The following is a 21,721-nucleotide window of genomic DNA, read 5'->3' as shown; positions in this document are numbered from 1 at the left end:
TATAATTTAAATTATCATGTTAATTGTTTAATTATATATAATAATTATATATATTAATAATTTATAATTTTATAATTTTAATATATTAATAATAATATATTTTAATAATTATCTTTCTCTTCTAACAAATTTCTTTACCTTTTTTCTAAATTTTCTAATCATGAGATTTTGCAAAATTGTTGCAATTTCTCTCTGGAACGTTGCCAAACCACGTCAAACAGACTATCGGTCCGCGCTAAGAGGATTAAGACTGTTGCCAGAAGCATAGTGACAAGACCCACCGAATCGATTTTAAAACATTTATTTGAATGTAGATTACAGATATCAAGAGTAACGTAGTACTATTCTTAGGAGTGATTTTTTTTCGCGCCCGGAGGGACGCGTGTGCACCGAAACAGTTGCTTACCGATACGATCTAAACAGAGTTCCATGTCGTAGATGCTGTAACCGTGTGGGCGGGAATACAATCTTATATACAAATACTGCGAGTCGAATATCTACAGAGCCGGAACGCTCTCCGCGCTCGTGTCGTAATCGGCGAGCGCGCGGCGCGGGTGAGCGTCCTTCGAAACGGTGGAAAGGCGATAAATAATTATTTGCTCGTGATAGAAATTGCATTACGGTTCGGTGGAAAACCGTCGGCGTGGAATCACGTTGTTCCCCATCGAGAAACCGGCGTCCGTTTCCCTCGGACACGATATCTCGATCGATCCTGCACAGGATCCAGCGTGATCCCGCGTGGCCGCGACAGTTCCACGAAAACTTTCCCATCGCGTCCGATCGGCTTAACGCTTTCTTACAAGGATAATTCGATCTCTCCGCTAGTGCCGCGACGTCGCGGCACGATAGAAAATATAAAGTCAACGTAAAAGTATTTACAATATTTTGCACTTCTCGCGGGGAGAACGCCGACCGGCCATCGTCGCTCGTCGGCCATCTTGAGCATCGCCGTAATCTCATACACCGGACAATCTTAACTTAATCGCTCTACTATGTACACGTGCGACGAGTCGACACTCCCATATACATCCTCGTTATTTATAATAATAATCTATCGAAACCGAGTTAGTAGAAAAGTTCTTGAGCGGCGGCGCGTTCGCGACACGCGCGTATAAATACATACATATCGTCAAGTATAAAAGCAAATTTGCTCCTTGTCGTACGAAGGAGGGAACATAGTGTTTCGTCGTCCAGAATGCGCGTTACGCGCCGAAACAGGAACGCGCAGCTGCCGTACTTTCTTAGGAGAAACGGGGGAAAAAAATAAGCCGAGACGTTAATCGCTGGTGGCGCTAGCAGGAACGCTGGCGTTTCGAGTTACAGTTTTTACCGTCGTCCGATTAGTTTATAAATAAGCTATTATTACGTAGAAACTTGATAGCGCCTCCGCGATTAAATCGGCCGCAACACGATCGTGCAAACTGCTTCGAACTATTGTTCGATGTCTTCGTTAGTATTCATAGAATACACTGGCAGAGCTGGGTCCTTCGACTTCGACGCATTCCGTGCGAACGGTCCTCGTATTTCTCTAAATGATTCTCTCTTAGCATCGCTTGTAATCTTAGCAGGGCAATTTTAACAGACTTCGAGTGAGAAATGATCGACAGAGAAAAATATTTTACGCGCATCTTCGATCGACCGCAAAATTGTGAATGATAAAGATGCTAACGAATTGCGGAGTACAGTGATGTCTCTCTTACTGACGCTCAGATTGTCCACTAAAATGGACAATTTGGGAAGAGGAGATACGATTATTCCAGCCTTGCGCTCAGATTGTCCACTAAAATGGATAATTTGTGAAGAGGAGATACGATTATTCCAGCCGTTTTTATAATTGTGGACAATTTATAACTATAAAAATAAACCGAATAATCGTATCTCCTCTTCTCAAATTGTCCATTTTTGTGGTCAATCTGGGCGTCAATTAGAGAGACATTACTGCATTTCGTAACGATCGATCTTCTGTGCGTTTAAATCATTTCCAGGCTAATTGTTAGAAATGATTGATGCAGAAACAGCATTTTTCTTGTAACAGCTAAGTGCTGTACCAAGATCGAAAGTTACGTTATCTTTTACTATTCGAATGACGACTCTGAGGCACCAATAAAATGTACTGAAATTTTAATTTGCATTACCGAATTCGTATGAATTTAATATACTGCTAAAAATTCCAGAGTAGTATCAGTGTGTAATTCTACATCGAAAAAAGAGAATAAAAATCCAGAAAGAATAGAAATCTTCTAGGTCAAAAGAAAATGTCTAGAGTTCTGGAATAAAGATATCTTCGACTTTGTTGATAAAAATATTATCGAGTATTGTTGGAATTTGAATTTGGGGAATCGCATCGAAAGCATTGCTTGTGAGAGGCCTCGATTACCGATCCTTCTTCCGTTTTCACGTTGTAATGCGAACGGAGCATACGTATGTCTACGCCGTTAAGATTAGCATTAAAATATAATAATAGGATAGTGAAGCCGATTATATATACTATGGGGTGACCAAATGCTGTGCCCTATTACCATTAAATTCTTTGATTCAAAAATAAGCGAAATGAAAGAATAAAAGAATTTAATACGTCTCATTCTATAAATATAACGATAATTATGTTCTAAAGCGAACCAACGGCACAGCAATTGATCAACCCACAGTAACCGGCTCCGCTGTCCTATATTATCGTAATGTTTAAATATATTCAATAATTCTTTCTGATTATTGGAAAAGCCTTTCCTTCGCGAACCGTAGGCTTCAATTTATCGGCCTCCTTTATAATTTTATTTACACGTTTATTTAAGGTATTTCTTTTTCTAAACACGTTAATTTTTCTATAGGCCTTAATGAAATATATGAAAACCTAAATTAGTTGTCGGAAACTTGACATTCGAATAATAATATGTAAATTTTAAGCCTTCATGGAGGTCCGAGTGTTAAAAGAAGCTTATATTTCAGTACTGCGGACAACGAAAGATCGAAACCGTGCTGATTTTTCTCGAGATTCCCAAGTCTGGCCTAAGAGTCATTAAAATTGCAGTGTCAAGGTCAAGCGATGCGATCGGAGAGCGTGTTTCGTTCGTATATCGTTGCTATTAGGTTCGCAAAGTCCCGTCGAGAGCTACTTTAACAGTCGCTAACAGCTGTTGGATAACGTCGTAAGATCGCGTGCCGAATCGACGCGGTTTCGAAACGCGAGAAGATGTTGCGCAACTGCTCGCTAGCACCGCGACGATCCGCGGCCCGCGAATCCGCGCGAAGCGTCCCCGATTATGGCAAATATGGCAAACGTCTCGTGTCGAATGCGCTCGTCGTTCTCCGCCTCGAATAAATACACGGTTCACGCGGGCTGGCTTCGTTTTTTCCGACGAGTCACACGGTCCGTCGTCTATTTACAAAAGGCCGCTTGACTTTGCAATATTCTCGCATGCTCGCGAAAACGCTCGATGCCCGCCTATCGCGCGACGAGAGACACTCGCATCGCCACGAGCTGTGTCGGTAAAAAAAAAACGCAATATAAATCGTTACTCAACTTTAAGTGGATAGAGTTACATCATTTTATCGGAAGTCCATTAACATGTTAATTACCGTGGTGCTCGTATAGGTGACGCAAGTTTTTTAACCAGATTTTCAGACTCGCTTATGCCGTGATGCGTTTGCATAAATCAATTTTTAATTGAACTCGGCGACTGTCCAGCAAGTACAGTAATGTCTCTCTAATTGACGCACAGATGGTCCACAAAAATGGACAATTTAGGGAGAAGAGAGACGATTATTCGAGCCTTGCGGCTCGTTTTTACAGCTGTCGACAATCGGTAACTATAATAAACGAGGTGCATAGCTCTAAAAATTGCATCTTCTCTTTCCAAATTGTCCAATTTTGTGCAGAATCTGAGTTAGGGAGACATTACTGTAATTCCTGAGATGAATTCTAATTTCCTAGCATCGTTCACTTTTATTAATATTTTCGTAATTCGTGTGGTAAAATTGAATCCAATCACAGTAGTGTAACCACCAAGATGCTAATAATGGAAAAAAGATGAACATTTTCCTTCGAATAATAATCTCAAAAGAAGCATCTCATTATTTGCAAAATAATAATATTATAAACGATACACCGCAACGACTTCAATTTTCCAAGGAAATCACTATATCGTTTCTAAAAATCCTCGTTGACAAAGGTCACAGAAGCTCCGTTCTTGAAGAGCTGCCAAATAAGAATACTTTCGGTGTTCAAGAATCTCCGCACTCGCACAATGTTAATAGACTTCCGGTAGTTCGAGTGTTACCTATCATGCAACATTTTTGCGTCTCTCGTTCCATCAACAATCTCCTCTAACCACGTAACAGAGTGTCATAACATCTCCGCTTCTCTATTGCACGCACGACGGAAAAAAGCGTTGCTCGAGGAACGTGACAATCTCATTCATTCATAACCATAACAAATCCTGGAGCGATCAACGTGAACGTCGCAGTGGTCCACGGATCGTCCTTCGAAACCGAATCTCGTCTACCGACTCGAAGTCGCGCGCATAATTTACCATATTTACAACGCTAGTGACTCGTCCAGCTCCACTGCTCCCGCTTCCGACCGCTGCCAACAATCGCCAAGAAATACCATTCGCATCCCCCGAGGGTCCCAGCCGCAGCTTCCGAAAGCGCGCCGAGTCGTCGCAACGACGAACGGAGAGTCTCGTCCGAGGCTCGTCCGCGACTCGGGCAAGCTCGCACTCGACGACCGCGTCGAACGCTATGGAAAATGATCTACAGAGTCCCAAGGTCCTCGTGTCAGACGTAGACCTCGCCCCTCTTGCTATTGGCGATGGACGCCGCGGCGGGCATGACGGTGGTAGCCGTTGTGGGACTCGTTCCCAGTCCTCCGGACAGGGAAGCGTTGGTGCAAGAGACGCTGCTGATCTTCCTGGAGTCCTGAACCCGGTGATTGGGTCTGCAGACGTCGTGGCCGATGCTGTTCGTCCTGGGACGCGTGTCCTGTTTGCTGAGCACCATCAGCCTGTCGATGTTCGGGGGGTCGTGACCGTTCGACACCGAAGCTGCCCGGTTCTCCCTAGGCTGGAGACCCGGGGAGTGCGGCAAGGACATGCTCCTGTCCTCTCTGCACTGCAGAACAGGTGGCCCGGGCAGAGACGCCGATCTCCTGCCGCGAGGATCCGAGCCTGGCTTGGAGCCCTGCGCGGTTGGCACGGTAGCTACCACGTAACTTAGTCTCTCGGGGTTCATCAAGATAGGGGATCTGTCGTTGTAGCTGCCGAACGTGGGCGAGCTGCCGTTGCTACCCAGAGGACTGGCAGTGTCGCCGATCAACGGTGTGCTTCTGTCCTGGCTGATCAAAGGCGTCGATCGCTCCTCCTGGCCGGTTATGCTACCGCTCCTGCTGCTGCCGCTCCCGGAACCCTCTTCCTCGCTGCTGTTCACCTCGGTCAGGGTCGCCTGAACCCCGTTGGGGAGCGCGTTCGACCTCAGCATCGACGCCGACGTCGTCGTCACCAAGCCTAACTGCGTCAGCTGGCTCATCGTGACCGGTGTCAGGGTCATGGGAGCTACCAGGCCCGCGCTGGTTAACGTCGGCGATAGCACTGCCTGCGCCAAAGCCGCTGCTCCAGACTTTCCCGTCGACGGGGTCCCTTCTGCTTCTTGGATGGGCGAAAGCACCACCTGTACCACCGACAGGTCCGTCGGATAATGCCCGTTGGCTGGTATCACACCGACCACGCCTGCTCCAATGTTGGCTGCGTTCGTCGCCGATAAAGCCAGCTTCTGCTCGCGGTCCACCACCTCTTTCGTCACGTCCGGGGTTGGGATCCGCGGCCTGTTCTTCAGGGAGACTGGCACTGAGTTCAGCTTCGTCATCGTTCCTGGGAATTCAGAGAGTTCGATTAGGCTGGCGGCAGACATGGTTTTTTGAAATAGTCATTTACGGATTTTTGGGCAGATCTTGTTTTAAGGCTGCAGATTGTCTTAACCCTTAGCGCTCTACGCGTTTCTCGAGTACTACCTACCAGCAACTCCGGCACATTTTTGGAGCAAAGCGCCTGAGATAAAGGAAGTCTTATTTGGAGCAGAAAAGATTACACGTCCTTGCGAAAGCGTTTGATTTTATTCGTTTTATGTTGCTAAGTATAAGAATGGGCAAAAAATGTTTTAATCGTAATGGTACCTACTTAACATTGTGCGAAGTCGGCGCATCGACATCGTGAATTGTGACCGAAATTTCCAAGCAGCGAATGCATACTCATCGAAACGGGTAAATTTACTATTAACGATATTCTTCGCAATTCTTAAATAAATATATCCCTCGTGTTCTTTGACACGATTTATTATAAAATTAGCATCGCGAATCGTCCGTTGAATTCTGTTTGGATACGGAATTATTGAAACAAAAATATCTTTTGCGCGAGTTTGCCGGAATTTTTTTATCGTTAATCTTCGTTGGAATCGGCTTGATTAATAATTGAATTAAATTAAAAATTAGTAAATATTCTTCGGACGTTCTAAAATAAAGTTGAACAGCGTTTTTCTGAAAAATATCGCTACCAGCAATTCCGGCACATTTTTGGAGCAAAGCGCCCGAAATAAAGGAAGTCTTATTTCGAGCGGAAAAGATTACACGTCCTTGTGAAAGCGTTTGATTTTATTCAGTTTACGTTGTTAAGCATAAAAATGGGCAAAAAATGTTTTAATCGTAATGGTACACACGCTAAGCACGTTTTCACTACAAATAACAATTGCCAACGTCGACAAAAGCATAGCATCTTCGGTGTCAACATAGCGGAGACAACGGAGCGCTAAGGGTTAATTTGCAGTAGTTTGCGTGAATTTGAATAAGTTTGCGTCAGTAGCGTGTCGATGAGACGAAGACGAATGTTTAAGTTTGTGACATGCTCTAAGATGTTTTATTAATCGTTTATTACTCTGCTAACTTCTAGCGAGACCAGCTAAGTATGCTCGGTCGAAGATTACGGCAAGTGTACACGCGTTAAATATACATGCTTGCGCATAAAAATCATGGTATATTACGATTCAAGTTATTAGTTAATTGTTAAACGAACTATCGATATTCAAATAATGATGTAAATAATAATGTGTTCAATGCCAATTTTGCGTTCCAATAGAGAATTTCTATTCACGTTTCGGCATGAAAATGACAGATTTTTAGTTTTAGAAATTTGTTCTGCTTAAATCGCCGAAAGTACAACAACAATGTTTATATTCAATAATTCTGCAGATTCCCTCGACTTGTCTTTATGGCGCCTCGCTCTCTTTACGCATCGTTTAATTAAGTTCAAATATACACAATACTACTAAAAAAAATACACCGTTGCATTTCGAAGAGATCGTAGGATCATGCTGTACAAAAAATCCATACAATCGAAACATTAAACGTTGAACAGACAGTACTTAACCGGTTAGCTGTTGCAATCTCTTCGAAAAAGTGTACAGGTTACTATAATTGTGCTGTACATGTTTGATTTTCTTTATAATTTGTTCAAATACAACACTGTTATAAAATATATGATTAAATATAGAATATCAAATTATTCTGAACTATTCTCAGCTGTTTTCGACGAGTACACTCGTCGCGTAGATATCGCATCATTTCGTGCTACAACGAGTATACGCGTGAAAAGCAGCTAACTGTTCAAGCAAAAAGGAATCTCTAATGGACAACGAAACAGGTGGCATCTTTTCGCATTCATTCAGAGGCCAACTCGTAAAAGATCGCACGGTGGTTGTGATTTTCGCGTCGTTTGAGATCGAAATAGCTTGCGGTTCGCCACTGTCGTATCCCATCGACGGATCGAGGCCGCGGCGATGATTAAGTTATTCCAGGCAGCGGGAACAATAACGTTCTAACGATGATTGGGAATTTTTGCCACGCCGTTACTTTTACCGCTAGATGGAACGAGGAAACGGACACGAGAGGAGGACAGGGTCCTCCGAGGATCGCAGCACGCGAGACGATACGCATTAATTGCCCCGCACTTTTCGCGGCGACGGTATTTTCGTTCTGGAATACTCCCGGCACGGGAGGATCGGCGGCTAGGAAAGAAGCACAAGGTCTTAGGAAAGTTTTTTTCTTTTCGAGGATCGCAATCGCGGAAATTGTTTCGGTTGCACAAGGTCACGCGTTGCGTAACGCGGCGAGCACGGGCTCGCGACGAGTCCACGGGGAAAGCGTTCGGGAATCGTCGACTTTCATTCAAAGTTTTTCTCGCCTTGGAACGCGACGGTCGCGGAACATCGTCTGGCGGACACGTGAGGAATGAGAGCCACTTTTTTTCTCAACGAGAATTCATTACGGTTATGTCAACTGCTGTGAAAATTGCTCCGAACGTGACACTTAACTAAATCACTTTCTCTTCGGACCTTCGGTGAAGGGGAATTATATCTTCGATATCGAAGACCTTCTTCGAGAAACTGTTTAAAATTGTAACGAGTAGAATTATCTAAAAATCTGGTCTTTCGATTTTAGAGCGAGATGCTGTGAAAATTGCTCCGAACGTGACACTTAACTAAATCACTTTCTCTTCGGACCTTCGGTGAAGGGGAATTATATCTTCGATATCGAAGACCTTCTTCGAGAAACTGTTTAAAATTGTAACGAGTAGAATTATCTAAAAATCTGGTCTTTCGATTTTAGAGCGAGATGCTGTGAAAATTGCTCCGAACGTGACACTTAACTAAATCACTTTCTCTTCGGACCTTCGGTGAAGGGGAATTATATCTTCGATATCGAAGACCTTCTTCGAGAAACTGTTTAAAATTGTAACGAGTAGAATTATCTAAAAATCTGGTCTTTCGATTTTAGAGCGAGATGCTGTGAAAATTGCTCCGAATGTGACACTCAACTAAATCACTTTCTCTTCGGACCTTCGGCAAAGAGGAATTATATCTTCGATATCGAAGACCTTCTTCGAGGAACTGTCTAAAATTGTAACGAGTAGAATTATCTAAAAATCTGGTCTTTCAATTTTAGAGCGAGATGCTATGAAAATTGCTCCAAATGTGACACTCAACTAAATCACTTTCTCTTCGGACCTTCGGTAAAGGGGAATTATATCTTCGATATCGAAGACCTTCTTCGAGGAACTGTTTAAAATTGTAACGAGTAGAATTATCTAAAAATCTGGTCTTTCAATTTTAGAGCGAGATGCTATGAAAATTGCTCCGAACGTGACACTTAACTAAATCACTTTCTCTTCGGACCTTCGGCAAAGAGGAATTATATCTTCGATATCGAAGACCTTCTTTGAGAAACTGTCTAAAATTGTAACGAGTCCAATTATCTAAAAATCTGGTCTTTCAATTTTACAGCAAGATGTTCGATTGTACTTGGAGAACCTGTTGCGAGCGCGATTAAAATCCCTACCGGATCCATTTTCCAAAATGATCTTCATATTTTCGAAAGATCGCTGCCCAAGATAAGCTGCTAAACGCCGCGGTTAATTTATGCGAGCGGAAGATACTGTTGCGAGGCTGCGCGAGTATTATGTAAAATTGCATCATTATCGTTTAAATGCCACCGGAATGAACGTTCTTGTGGAAGGCGAATTAACGCGACCGGTAATTACGGTTCGCACATTCCCGTCGGAAACAACTGAATTGAATTTCAGCTCGCGAACCACCGAATTCAATTGCGAACCTAGTTCTGACTAGAGTTCAGCATTATTCGGATTGGTTCGAGTAGATATTCATCTAAGATAATTATGCGAACGAATTCCTTTTAGTCGAATATTTTAATCGAGTTATTCATTATTCGTTATAAATTGTTCTATCTATTTATTCGACATAAATTGTTCTATTTATTTATTCGAATAATACATTATTCGACATAAATTGTTCTATTTATTTATTCGAATAATACATTATTTATCATAAACTGCTCTATCTATTTATTCGAATAGTACATTATTCGACATAAATTGTTCTATTTATTTATTCGAATAATACATTATTCGACATAAATTGTTCTATTTATTTATTCGAATAATACATTATTTATCATAAACTGCTCTATCTATTTATTCGAATAGTACATTATTCGACATAAATTGTTCTATCTATTTATTCGAATAGTACATTAATCGACATAAATTGTTCTATTTATTTATTCGAATAATACATTATTCGACATAAATTGTTCTATTTATTTATTCGAATAATACATTATTTATCATAAACTGCTCTATCTATTTATTCGAATAATACATTATTTGCCATAAATTGTTCTATCTATTTATTCGAATGATTCTTTATTCCAATTCGAATAATTTTTTATTCGAATAACTCGAAAAAGTAATATGGAAGTAATAATTCGCTAAGCTATAAAAAAACACTTTGTATTCTATCATTTCTATCCAAATCAATTATTTTTCGTATGAATTCCTGTACAAACGAAATCTTATTCGAATGAATTCTCGTACGAATAAAAGATCTGATTCGATCGAATTCGTATTCGATTAAAATTTTAATTGGATAGTTTTTTATCTAGACAAATTTTTATTCGACCGAATATACGCTCGATAGGGTCGAATAAAATGTTATTCGTTAGCCGAATAAAATTTTGTCCAACTCTGGATTTTTGCTGAGATACTTGCCTTGCCGACCCATTCGCTGACTTCGAACGCTCTTGCGACCGACTAATCGATCGTAGAGCGACATCTTTAAATTAGGGTTGTTCGTCTGCGGCAACCCTCCTGTCTCGGGGCTGCTGTAGACGCTGTTATGCCGATTCCTCGAGAAGAAACCACCCCCGCTGCTGTAAGTCGTCGATGAACTTCGCACCGAGCCCATTCTCGTGATTTGTCGCTGCAGCCAATTTTTCCTTCGCTCCACTAAAGGCGTGTCAACGCTCTCCTGCAAAAGTTCCATCGACATGTTGTAGATTTTATAATTATTGCAAGTGTTAAATGGTACTTGAAATATTAGCTTGTAAGATTCCGACAAAATTGTATTTGAAATTACAGGGTTCGCCATTTGCTGATTTCGTTTTAAAATTGCTATAAAAAGGATACCGTTTAATATCTTCCAAAGATTTTTGCTTTATAATGCTTATATTGTAATAATTATAAAATATAATATTATTTTTAATATAATATTTTAAAATACAATATTATTTTATTATATGATATTATATTATATTATATTATATTATATTATATTATATTATATTATATTATATTATATTATATTATATTATATTATATTATATTATATTATATTATATTATATTATATTATATTATATTATATTATATTATATTATATTATATTATATTATATTATATTATATTATATTATAATATATTATATTATATTATATTATATTATATTATATTATATTATATTATATTATATTATATTATATTATATTATATTATATTATATTATATTATATTATATTATATTATATTATATTATATTATATTATATTATATTATATTATATTATATTATATTATATTATATTATATTATATTATATTATATTATATTAATTTACCGATTAATTATGAATAACTATTAATCGAGAAAGTCAAGAAGTAGAATTGTTCGATGATCTATCCGAATTATGTGCATGGTGCTTCTATCATTTAAATAAAGTTCTATTCGCATATAATTTAAATATAAAATTGTATTTTAAATATATTAGCAGGGAATGATATATTTTAGTTAGCCAGTCGTGTGCACAATTACAATTGAAAGAGATGCTAGTTGCCGTTCGAAATGATCTTTTGAATCTCAATCCTATAGATGCAGAATCTAGATGGAAAAGTTGAGCGCTGGCATTTGAACATCGACGAATTCAAGTTCATTTCGTGACGCGCACTTACGTAATCGGCATACATGTCGTCCTGGTTCTTGCGGTGCTGAACGTGATTGTGGATCTGTGTGCTGAGCATAACGTTCGCATAAAGAGCGTCGCTGTCTTTGACCTTATAGTGTTCCGCGGATCCTTTTGGCTCCTCGCGGCGATATTGTTCGCTGGCGACAGTGTACGGCAGATCCTTCGGCACGACTTCGTCCCAGTATTGATCCTTCAGCAATTCTGGGTGCTCCTCGTGCATCTCGTCCACGATCATGTATCCTGCCTATTAGCAAAATGGCGATTATGACGATTCGAGACAATCCGTATATTGTTCGATTGTGCGTATAAATGTTTAATAATTAGTTGCGAAGAATACATAAGCGAATATTATGTAAAAGGAACGCTTGTACATAGGAAAATTTGTTTCAAATGATACTTCTGGGCAAAAATCATTTATATTGACTGCAGCATCGTTGTATAATTAATAACGATTCGTGCAGTGTTAAAAAGATCTTGGAAGAATTATAGTTTGTGAATTTCTAATTTTATTCTTTTATTCCTAATTTCTAATTTTATTTTATTTCTAATTTTATTGTGAAATGAAACGAACTTCTAGTTGAATTTAATATAAATTCGTTCACAGAGTGCACGGTTGAATATAAAATAAGGCAAATAAGAGTTAAGTGATGATTAACTTTAGGATGCTTAAGATATTAGGTTTAAAGTCTGCGCAAGGAAGGGTCATTTTGTATCCATGTAAAAACAATGTGCTATGCAATACTGTTAAATAATACATTAAATACCAATTAATACAAAATTAAATATACCAAAATTTATAAAAGAACATTGCTGGGACGGAAATATATTTTTCAAATTCTCTGAACATTTTTGGCCCTCCTTAAAGTATATTAAATTTTCGAACTTTATGAAAATTCACGATTTATGGAAATCGCAATAAAAAACATTTACCTTGCCAACAAAATGATTTCCCAGCGTGAAGGTAATCGGCATTAATTTTGTTCAACAGAAATACCTTCGTGTCGTAAATGCGCGAAGATCCACGGATGAATAATACTAAATTAAAGCGCGTAGATACGTTCTGACGCCACTGATAAAAATTTTCAGTGTTGAGGAAAAACGTGCGATCGTTCTCTGGTCATTAAAGTCCGCACACAAATGAACTATTAACGCTCGCGTGGAATCTATAATAAATTCATACCGGTCGTAAATTCACCTTGGAATGGGTTTACAGAAGACACCGAATGATTTAATCTATTAAAAATCCTGTCGAAATTGTTTGGCTATTCAAATCGAAGATTGATGCGCCGGCAGAGTGATTTTCTCTCGGGGAATTTCTTCGAAGAGCGTCTCGGGATGACTTAATCGTCGATAAATTCATAATCCATTATAAGCGGATTATCATTACCGGAGGTGTCGACGCCGCTGGAAGCAAGAAGAAAAAAAGAAGGATCCGCTCTTTACCTTAATGTGCCGATCGATGAGCCAGTTGAGCTCGATGTCGTCGTCGTCCTCGCCGAAAGGATTGATCAGCACCTCGGCGACTTTCAGCCAGCCCACGTAGAAGCAGAACTGAAAGGACAGGAACAGACGTTGATTCATAACCGACAACAGGTTAACCGTGCAACAAGCGTTTTGCTCTTTCTCACCTGCAACGCCGTGAAAAATGGAAAATACATGTCGGGCTCCTCGTATTTTCCGCCTCCGACGTCGGTGCGCTCGATGAACTGTCGGCCGAGCAACGCGGAAAAGAAATACGCGTACAGAGATAGCGTGACTACCTGCGGAACGTAAATTAACCATTTGTTAAGCTTAGCCGATACCTTCCATCGATCTTCGCTATCGAACAGTGACGATCCGATCGCATACTTCTCGGTGAAATTAATTTTTGCTCGGAAGAATCTTAGAAGTTGGAAATTAACTTCTTCTATTCGGAATTCAAATCGGTGTTGCTCGATGCAATTTATGTTAATTATTGTACATTGCACAATATGTTAGTTACTGTTTATTGTACAATATGTTAATTATCGTACACAACGTTGTACATTGTGCATGGCACATGTCAATAAAACAAGCCATACAGGATGTCTCAAAAATGTCTCGCAATCCGAAAGTGGCGGGTTCCTCAAGTCATTTGAAGCAACTTTTTTCTTTACAAAAATTTTCTCCGAGGCACCATTAACGAGTTATTAACGAAAAACTGTGACCAATGAGAGGCGAGCTCGGCTGGCGCGAGGTGGCCGAGCCAACGGCGCCAGCGGTCGAGGCGGCCGGGCCAACAGCGCCAGCGGTTGAGGCGATCGAGCCAATGAGCAGAACTGGGCTTCGTGCGCTGGTTGGCTGGGCCGCCTCGCGTCAACCGCGCGTACTCGATTCTTATTCTTATTCTTATTCACTGTTTTTCATTAATAACTCGTTAACGGTGCCTCGGAGAAAATTTTTCTAAAGGAAAAAGTTGCTTCAAATGATCCGAGGAACCCGCCATTTCCGGATTACGAGACATTTTTGGGGCACCCTGTACTTGTTCCTTACGAAAAGATAAGTTTAACGAAGTGACTTCGATATTAAACAATAAAGTACAAAATATAAGTAGTATTAAAAACTATTGGGATGTTCGGAAAGTAATTTCGTTCTTCTGAGACTTGTTAAATCGTTTTGCAAATAAAAAACAGGACCTGTACGAGAATAGGGTTTCAAAGCAGCCAGAAGGATGACAAAAGATTATAAAACAAAATGGTCGATACATCATTGACTAAAATTCACTCGTGATATTAAAAATCGTATTTAATTTTTCCATGAGAAAACAAAACTACTTTTCGAACAACCTAGTAGATAGTATCGATAAAAGATGTACAGAGAGCACCAAAATCAAGTATTAAAAACTAGCATAAATAAAAGATATACAGTTCCATAATTAATGACAACATTAAAGGCTAGTGTAAATAAACCAATATAAGGTACACATGTTCCAGAAGTAATGACTAGCTCTAGAAATAATGGCACAATTTGCTTTAAGTATATGGCACAGTGTCTATAAATGTGCGAATCGTTAACGCCGATGATTGCGAAGTGAAGTCAGCGGAAAATTATAATTAAAAGAAGAGTTATAGTACCGGTACATGGGAATATCGCGGCTATAAAAGTGCTAGTCGATTTTTGCGCGACGAACCGTGGCGAATCGCGATTCGCCACGTGCAATTCGTTGATTGATTTCGCCGGTTGCAATAAAACAGAAACAATAGTGATCGTCGTCGAACAATCGTCAACAATAATTAACTAACAGAAATTTATCGCCGCGCGTATTCCTTGGTTGCATCATTTGACTCGATTATCGGTACCGCTGTTTGTACACTGTACACTTTCTGCGCATGAAGGAAGTGCCATCAAAGGCGATCGGCGATAAGAAACCAATAACGACGCCATAAACACTTTGCCTATGTCGTTGTTCACTATGGACTACGATGCTGGAAAAAATGTGTAAGCAAGCCTGCCTACGCGGGGACCGGTTAATTTAGTGCAATTGCAAAACAAGCTAGAAATTTGAAGTTAATGTAATTTTTTAAATTGACCAGCAGCTGTGTCACATAATTAATATAAATTAATATAATATAAATTGACATAATATAAATTAATATAATATAAATTAATATAATATAAATTGACATAATATAAATTAATATAATATAAATTAATATAATATAAATTAACTTAATATAAATTAATATAATATAAATTGACATAATAAATATAAATTAATATAATATAAATGAACATAATATAAATTAACGTAATATAAAAAATAATATAATATAAATTAATAGTCGTTCATTAGATTCACTTGAACTTTTTAGCTTGTTTTGCAATTACACGGAATATAACCAGTCGCGATTTAAATTAATTGTCAGAATAGCAAATTAATGTTCATATAATTAATTAAATGAATAATTGCGATGTGTACGATTGTCGAAAGCGTCCTTCGTCGCAGAGTGAAAACAACGAGAAGATTTCAATGCATGACAAAGACTGACCACGAATTAAAACCGTGATTGTACATACGCTTACTTTGGATGAATTTTCTGAAGCCGGCAGAAAAATTTCTGACGAAACAGCAATCGGGCTACGTGACAGAACCCTTTTAAAGGGTGTGGAATTACAAACGGAGTCAGTGGCTCGCCAGAGGTCTTTTTAACAAGCTCCTCTTTTCAAGGCGCGCGTAACAACGAACAGGTTTGAATGAAATAATATCAAGGTCGACGAGAGCACCTTTCTCGTCGAAGGCCACCAGGAAATGATACTTTATGCAAAACCTTATCCAAGAGCAACAAAAACCGATCGATAGTTTATCTCCGAACATCGGCGATCCCGTAGAAGGGCTGTAGAAATTGATATTCTTTCCTCGAACCGCGTTACCGAAAAAATCGCCGATGGTCGGCGCAGACTTGGACATGCAATGTGCATTGGCCTTGCTGCCCGATCGCTTTCGTATTTAACAAAGTGCATGTTTGGCCGTGTCAGCGATATTTTTATTCGGGTATTTACAATGTCAAGCGTCAAATTTTGAGGATTGACGAAGCTTACGTACGGACAAGTATTCGCACGCGTCCTTGCGAATCTTTCGAGAACGAATCGCAGTTACCATTTCCGCTCGTGCATATTTCACAATTTCTTTGCGAAGGAACCAGTGGATCTTCCTTAACAAAATCGATCACAGTTTATAAAGTATATATTCGATAAATGTTAGTAACAGGTACACTGCGTGTGTCCAGCAAGCTGATTTTTCAAGAACGCGTTGCAGTTACAATCTGAACTACAATGCATCTTTCACAATTTCTTGCGCAAAAACCTGTGGATCTTTCTCGATGAAATCGAACGCATTTTATAAACTACTTATTCGACAAGTGTGAGTAATTTTTTCACTTGAAACTAATCGAAATTGTAGGAGACATTTGTACCATGTCCAGGAAATCGATTCTTCTTCAATGACCGCTGTAACGGAATACAATAAATTCTCCCAAACTTTCCTTCAGCTTGTAAACACAAAATGGACAATTTCGAGCCTCGCTGCTCATTTTTATAGCTGCCGATTGTCAACAATTATAAAAATGAGGTGCAAGGCTCGAATAATCGTATCTTCTCTTCCCAAATTGCGCAATTTTGGGTGCAAGCTGAGGGAAAATTACGGAGAATTTTTGCTGTATCGAGTCATTAAAAATACACAACAGCTTTATTATTCGGATACCTTAATTACCCTTTAGAGAAACGAATAGTCCAGCGGATACACTGGATTCAGAATAATTTCCGAGACATTACGCGTTCGGATTTACGACGGAAACGAGCCACGATCGATCCGAGTTCTCCGAACGCAACAGGTTTTCAAACACCGGTTAAGAATCGCCGATAAATACCGCGCGACGAACAACAAGTCAATCACGGTGGGGTCCGCGATCGATCGCCGAGGAAACGTTCATTCATCGATCGGTTACGTAATCGGTTACGAACGATGATCACGGGACGCGAAATTCAAAGGCGACGATCGCCCGCGGATAAATACGGCCGGTCGGCATTTTCCCCGCTCGGAAATATCGAGCGTGCCATTCGCGGTATATTTAGAACGCGGACAACGAGACTGGATCGGCTCGTTAGTCAGCGAGCCTCATTTTTATTCGAGTTGCTCGTGTTCTTCTCATAAATTAAGACGGCAAATAGAATGCGGACGATGATCGTGTATTTGCGTATCGATCCGAGAAATGCCTCGGATTCTTCCAGACATGGAACACGAATCTAGAGAAGACTCCGACAATTAACACATCACTCGATAAGTCTCCGGTCTAGCTAAGAAAAACAAATTTTTTTTAGAAATTCGACTTCATTCGTCAACGTACTCTTCTTCAAGAGTGATCCATTCGTTCCAACGCTCCTCTAACTTTTCGATGCCTTTTTTGTAGAACGATTTGTCTTTGTTCTCAAAACGGCCTCCGTTTCGGCAATCCCTTCAGCATTTGAGCCAAATTTCTTTCCCTAGAGCATCTTTTTAATGTCTGCAAAAAGCCAGTAGTCGCTGGGGGCTAGATCCGCAGAGTACGGTGGGTGGGGAAGCAATTCGAAGCGTAATTCGTTCGATTTAACCATCGCTCAACCGCGCTCCGAATCGTCGACACGTTGTTGTTTTTGATCCGATGTGAGCAAACGTGGCACCCACTTCGAAAGCAATTTACACATGCTCAAATTGTTGTGCAAAATTGTAAACACGCTATCTTCTGACATCTTTAAGGGGTCAGCTATCTCACGCAATTTCACTATACGGTCTTTCAAAACTATTTTGTGGACTTTTTTTATGTTTTTCGGAACAACTGCCGATTTTGGGCGATCAGGGCGTTCAGCATCATCGATGTTTGTACGACCGCGTTTAACACGTTCCGTGCCACGTGTACCATCGATAGTACACGCTTGCATGTTTACTTAGTGAACTGAACAAATTGTTTACAAGAAATTTAGAACCGAAGAATCAATTTCCACCGCAAGAATGGGCGTTGATAAGTTTTTGTTATGTTGTTATGTGTACGAGAATTAATAATTGCACGTAATACATCAAGTTTTAGTAAAATATCAAAGTGTGAAGATTCGAGTAAAAAAAGCTCGGCACGGAACGTGTTAATTTTAGCATACCAGTCGATAATAGTTGATTTCCCTGGTGCAGAGTCTTCGTAACGCTTATTAAGCCACTGTTTGGCTTCAACAGTATTTTTCCTCATCAAAAAACAATGTTTAATCGATACACGAAATTCATTTCTAACCATTGTTTTGAGAATTACAAAACTGGGGTCACTAAAACCACTGTAACCTGTAAACTAATCATCAAAATGTCATGAAATTTTGACATGTATCGTTTGAAGAATGCTACTATCCAGAAATCATATAGGTTTGTCAACAGTGTTGCCATATATGTGTCAGACCGGAGACTTATTGAGTGACGTGTTAATTAATAACTCGAACGATTGCTATCTTGGTATTATTTTCGTTTCTGCACCAGAACCATGCCGGGAATTTCCATTCTAGAATGCAACGATTCGCGGACCATTTAGACTTTCTTTACCAATGAAACCAGCCGATGGAGGTTTAGGCGACCTATCTTAGATTTTATGCTATTTCACCGTCGTGTCTTTTTTGTCTTTTCAAGTAGAACACGGCGGAGATATCTCTGCGCGGAATTTCACTTTTCGTTCGGACGTTAAAACGTCTCGTTGCGTTCGCGCGGTTGCAGAATTCGTTAATAGTTCTTAATTAAGGGAACAGACGGAACGTCGCGAACGGTGGTTCAATTACGCGCTTCGTCATATATCTCGGTGCTGTAAACAGAAGCGAGCGTCTTCCCGGGAACGTTTTATAAATTGCGACAGAACAGACGGCGATAATGCGGTTTAATTACCGGCGAAACTGCGATGCTGGATTCTCTTTGTCCCCACCTGGGACCTTTTACTTCGTTGCACGAGAGTGAACTTTCAGCGACAGTTCTGTCGGCGGCATTCCGGAGATCGTTTAGGGTTTAGGCTACACCGTTTCGTACAAGAAATATCGGATCAACCGATCTGGTAAAAACTGTTCAATGAACGGGCTCGGTGATTGTCTGCGAACGTAGAATGCGAACGCTCGAAGGAGTGGTTAATTGATCGAGATCGAGGATGATTGAGACAGAGAACGATTCTTAGCTTTCCACGACTTTTACCTGAAATTATATATTTTGATAAATATCATGATAGATATTTATCGAATGTGCACACCGTATATGCACACCATGCTAGTTTTCGCACGAGAAATTCGCAAACGTGCGATACGCTCTTGAAAAATCAGCAGTACCTCCAGCAATTTTTATTATTTCGAAGTGAAAAAATTACCGACATTTGTCGAATATCTACTTAACGAAATGCGATGGATTTCATGAAAAAGGATTCACTGGTCCTCCCGCAAAAAAATCGCAAAGATGCCCGAGTTGCAGTAATCGTCGCAGCGCATTCTTAAAAAATCAGCGTTCCAAACGTGTCGCGTATTTTCCACGATTGTCATTGTTTCTAAATGAAAATGATACTATCATTTGTAGAATACACACTTTACAAGACCTGGTAACTTTCATCAAAAAAGATCTGCCAGTTCACCGGCAAAAAATTCGCAAAAGTTTCCTACGTTCCAGCGTCTCGTCGGTCGAAGTTCCTGTTAACCCGGGTCAAAATCGACCCAAGCGTCGCGGTCCGAACGACTCGAAGCAGGATACAGTAGTGGACAGGACGGAGAAAGGTCGTCGAAAGGCCACGGAGACAAAGAAACGCCGAGGGCGGCCGTGTTCGCGGCGCGAATTGTTCGAAAACGATGGCGTCTGCACCCGGCAATTAGGAACGCTAGCTGACGAGCAATTAGCGTTGCACAATGCATACACGCAGCGGCTAATTGCGAATGAGAAACATCTTTCCGAGAACGGATCCGTTTTACTGCCGCGCCGCAATGAATCGAGTCCTTCGAACTGGATAACGATTTTCACAGAAACGCATACACCGCGTGGACGTTGCACTTGAAGAATTGCACAATGTTGCTAACCGAGGGTTGCTCGATTCCCGAGGCGATGGGAAATGGCTGCCGATGAAGACGTTCGAAGCGCTATGAACGTCGATAAGTGGATAGTTATGGGACTTCTTCTCGATTAGAAGATCGATGGCTGGCGTTGTCGAAGTATCGAGTATCTCGGATTGCAAATTATTGGATGAATTGATCAGCGATCGAGAAACGTGTGAAAAAGCTGCGGGGGCTTTCTGTGTAACACTCGAGTCTCGCACGGTGGATGCTTTTGACGATTTTATGCCAGCCACGGCCAGACGCGTACAAAAGCTTGCGTATCGATCATCTTTTAGGTATTTTTTAGACTAATTCTTTGAGATCAATGTTGAAGCTTTTATTGGACTTAATCTAAGTAGCTGACAGTTTAAACTGGCCGCTATGGAATTATATCATTCAACTGTATTTCAAGTTTTATAGCAGTTCATTTTCTTATCGATATTATCTACGTTTGCAAGGAAAATCGTCACATGTCGCAATTTCGGAAAACGTAAGTTTATTCAAACACATTCGGTAGGTCCGCGAAAATAAGAAAAACCAGAGAAACACTACTGATACGAAGAATTAATGATCAAAATTTAATGAAGAATCAAAGCTTAGAGAACAATGTTTCGAAAGTGAAAACATGCGATACACAATGTTCTTTCTTCTAACGAGTCGGTTCGACTCAACGTCGTTTATGATGAGAACCATTAAGCACAGTGTCCAACCGAAATTTCCCTGCAATGTCGAAACATCCCCGAACACGTCACAAAAGATTTCGTAGCCCTGGATCGTCTAGATCTAGCGTAACAAATTGTCGAAGACGACTTATGCTCCGTGCGATTCGTGAATTCACCGAATTACTTCTGGAGAGAATCATTCATTCATTGGTTCGTGATTCGTTTACACGTCTCATTATGGCGACCGGTATTTGTTTCCTCGTTTAGGCAAAAGCTGTACCAACAAATGATCGTCACGTCGGCAGGAATACCAATGTGGCCCGGCACGGTTTGCTGAAAATCTGGATGCTCACCTGAGTGTAAACGAGAGGAACGCAAACGGTGTCGTAACCGATCAACGCGCCAAGCCTCTTCCGGATGTCGCTGAGCTCGACAAGGAGGGTCTGCACCACTTGGTCGCTAGTAATTAAGGCCTCCCTCCTGGCCCTGTTAATTATGTTCGTCGCCCAGACCAGCGGCATCCAGTACTTGGACATCGCCGCCTTCTTGTTCATCATCTCGAATATCTTCTTCTCTGATTCCATCATCAGACCTGCAATCAAAAGGAATTCGTTTTTACGTTCGT

At 40.3% G+C, this 21,721-nt stretch overlaps 1 protein-coding gene across 1 annotated transcript in view; it reads right to left on the bottom strand.

The window, feature by feature from the left end:
• Positions 1-285: 285 nt before the first annotated feature.
• The window catches only part of Best2 (bestrophin family protein), a 118,252-nt gene continuing 96,816 nt past the window's right edge, over positions 286-21,721 (bottom strand). The window contains exons 5-10 of the mRNA XM_033484865.2: positions 21,450-21,688; positions 13,483-13,614; positions 13,298-13,405; positions 11,841-12,098; positions 10,608-10,866; positions 286-5,864 (exon numbers count right to left, since the gene is read on the bottom strand). Of these exons, the coding sequence (XP_033340756.1) occupies positions 4,777-5,864; positions 10,608-10,866; positions 11,841-12,098; positions 13,298-13,405; positions 13,483-13,614; positions 21,450-21,688 (2,084 nt within the window). The 3' untranslated portion in view covers positions 286-4,776. The remainder of the gene's footprint in view (positions 5,865-10,607; positions 10,867-11,840; positions 12,099-13,297; positions 13,406-13,482; positions 13,615-21,449; positions 21,689-21,721) is intronic.

The sequence above is a fragment of the Megalopta genalis genome, chromosome 1 (assembly GCF_051020955.1).
Source record: "Megalopta genalis isolate 19385.01 chromosome 1, iyMegGena1_principal, whole genome shotgun sequence".
NCBI classification, from domain to species: Eukaryota; Metazoa; Arthropoda; class Insecta; order Hymenoptera; family Halictidae; genus Megalopta; species Megalopta genalis.
The sequence above is the reverse complement of the archived record's forward strand: the minus strand, read 5'-3'. Positions and strand labels throughout refer to the sequence as shown.